Raw genomic sequence first — 1,045 nt, forward strand, 5'->3', positions numbered from 1 at the left:
TTACTAGGGTCTACTGCTACACCACTGTTAGAAATCACATGCCCTAAAACCTTCACCTCTCGAAGCCAAAACTCACACTTATTGAGTTTTGTATTTTTTTTTTATAAAGAGCCGTGATCACATGTTCAATAGTGATCCATTCCTAGTTTTATTGAAAAAACCTCACTTATAGCGGAGGAATACCGTGCAATCAAATCAACCACCATAGTATTTACAATAAGAACAAAAAATAACTCAGATTCCAAAACCCCAACACAACCTAAAAGAAAAGATCCTTCAGCACCTAAGATAGAATACTGAGCTTGTCAATACGAATAAAGCCCCGAATAGGTCCTTGTATGGAATTCGCACCACAAAATTCAAAATTCATCCCTTGAGTCCCTTGTTTTGCTAAAAAATCTGCAACCATATTAGCCTCTCTAAAAATATGATGAAACTGAACATGGAGTTCAGACCCAAGCTCTCTATCTTCCTCCCAAAAATCCCATAAAAACCAATATCTACAAATCCTCGATGCCAACCATCCAACAATAACTGTTGAATCTGACTCCACCAAAATATCACGCAAACCCAATTGTTTACATAGCTGTAAACCATCAAGGAGAGCTCGACATTTAGCAACTGTATTAGTAGCCTGCCCATATGAGTGTGCAAAACCAGCCTCAACCAATCCTTTATGATTCTGAATAATACCTCCCCAACCGGACTCCCCCGGGTTACCACACGACCCTCCATCCACATTTAATTTAAATCTCCCTTTCTCTGGCAGTTTCCAAATAATTAATTTAATTGACTTTGAAACCACAGGAATAACCGGACAAGATAAACACTGCATTACCGCCCTATCATTCTTGCCCAAAGTTTGAAATTTTTTTATCTTACCTGAGATCTCTCTGATTAATATTTTGACAGTTCGGATAATATCATCAAGGTTGAATTTAGTCTCTTCCATTCTTGTCGCACATCTGGCTCTCCATATCGCCCAAGAGATAACAATAGGAAGAACTCCTCGAAGCCATCCAACCTGAGAAGACATGGAAGCTCT

General features: G+C 38.9%; 1 protein-coding gene across 1 annotated transcript; it reads right to left on the bottom strand.

Annotated features, from left to right (window-relative positions):
• Positions 1 to 283: 283 nt before the first annotated feature.
• LOC121239298 (14.7 kDa ribonuclease H-like protein) lies at positions 284 to 835 on the bottom strand. The gene has a single exon (XM_041136544.1). It carries the CDS (start codon positions 833 to 835, stop codon positions 284 to 286), a length of 552 nt encoding a protein of 183 aa, XP_040992478.1.
• Between the last annotated feature and the right edge of the window lie 210 nt (positions 836 to 1,045).

Source organism: Juglans microcarpa x Juglans regia, chromosome 1D (assembly GCF_004785595.1).
Source record: "Juglans microcarpa x Juglans regia isolate MS1-56 chromosome 1D, Jm3101_v1.0, whole genome shotgun sequence".
Classification (NCBI taxonomy): domain Eukaryota; kingdom Viridiplantae; phylum Streptophyta; class Magnoliopsida; order Fagales; family Juglandaceae; genus Juglans; species Juglans microcarpa x Juglans regia.

Bases quoted from the DNA above. Each gene is read 5' to 3' on its own strand.
- LOC121239298 (XM_041136544.1), bottom strand. From the start codon at position 835: ATGCAGTGTTTATCTTGTCCGGTTATTCCTGTGGTTTCAAAGTCAATT.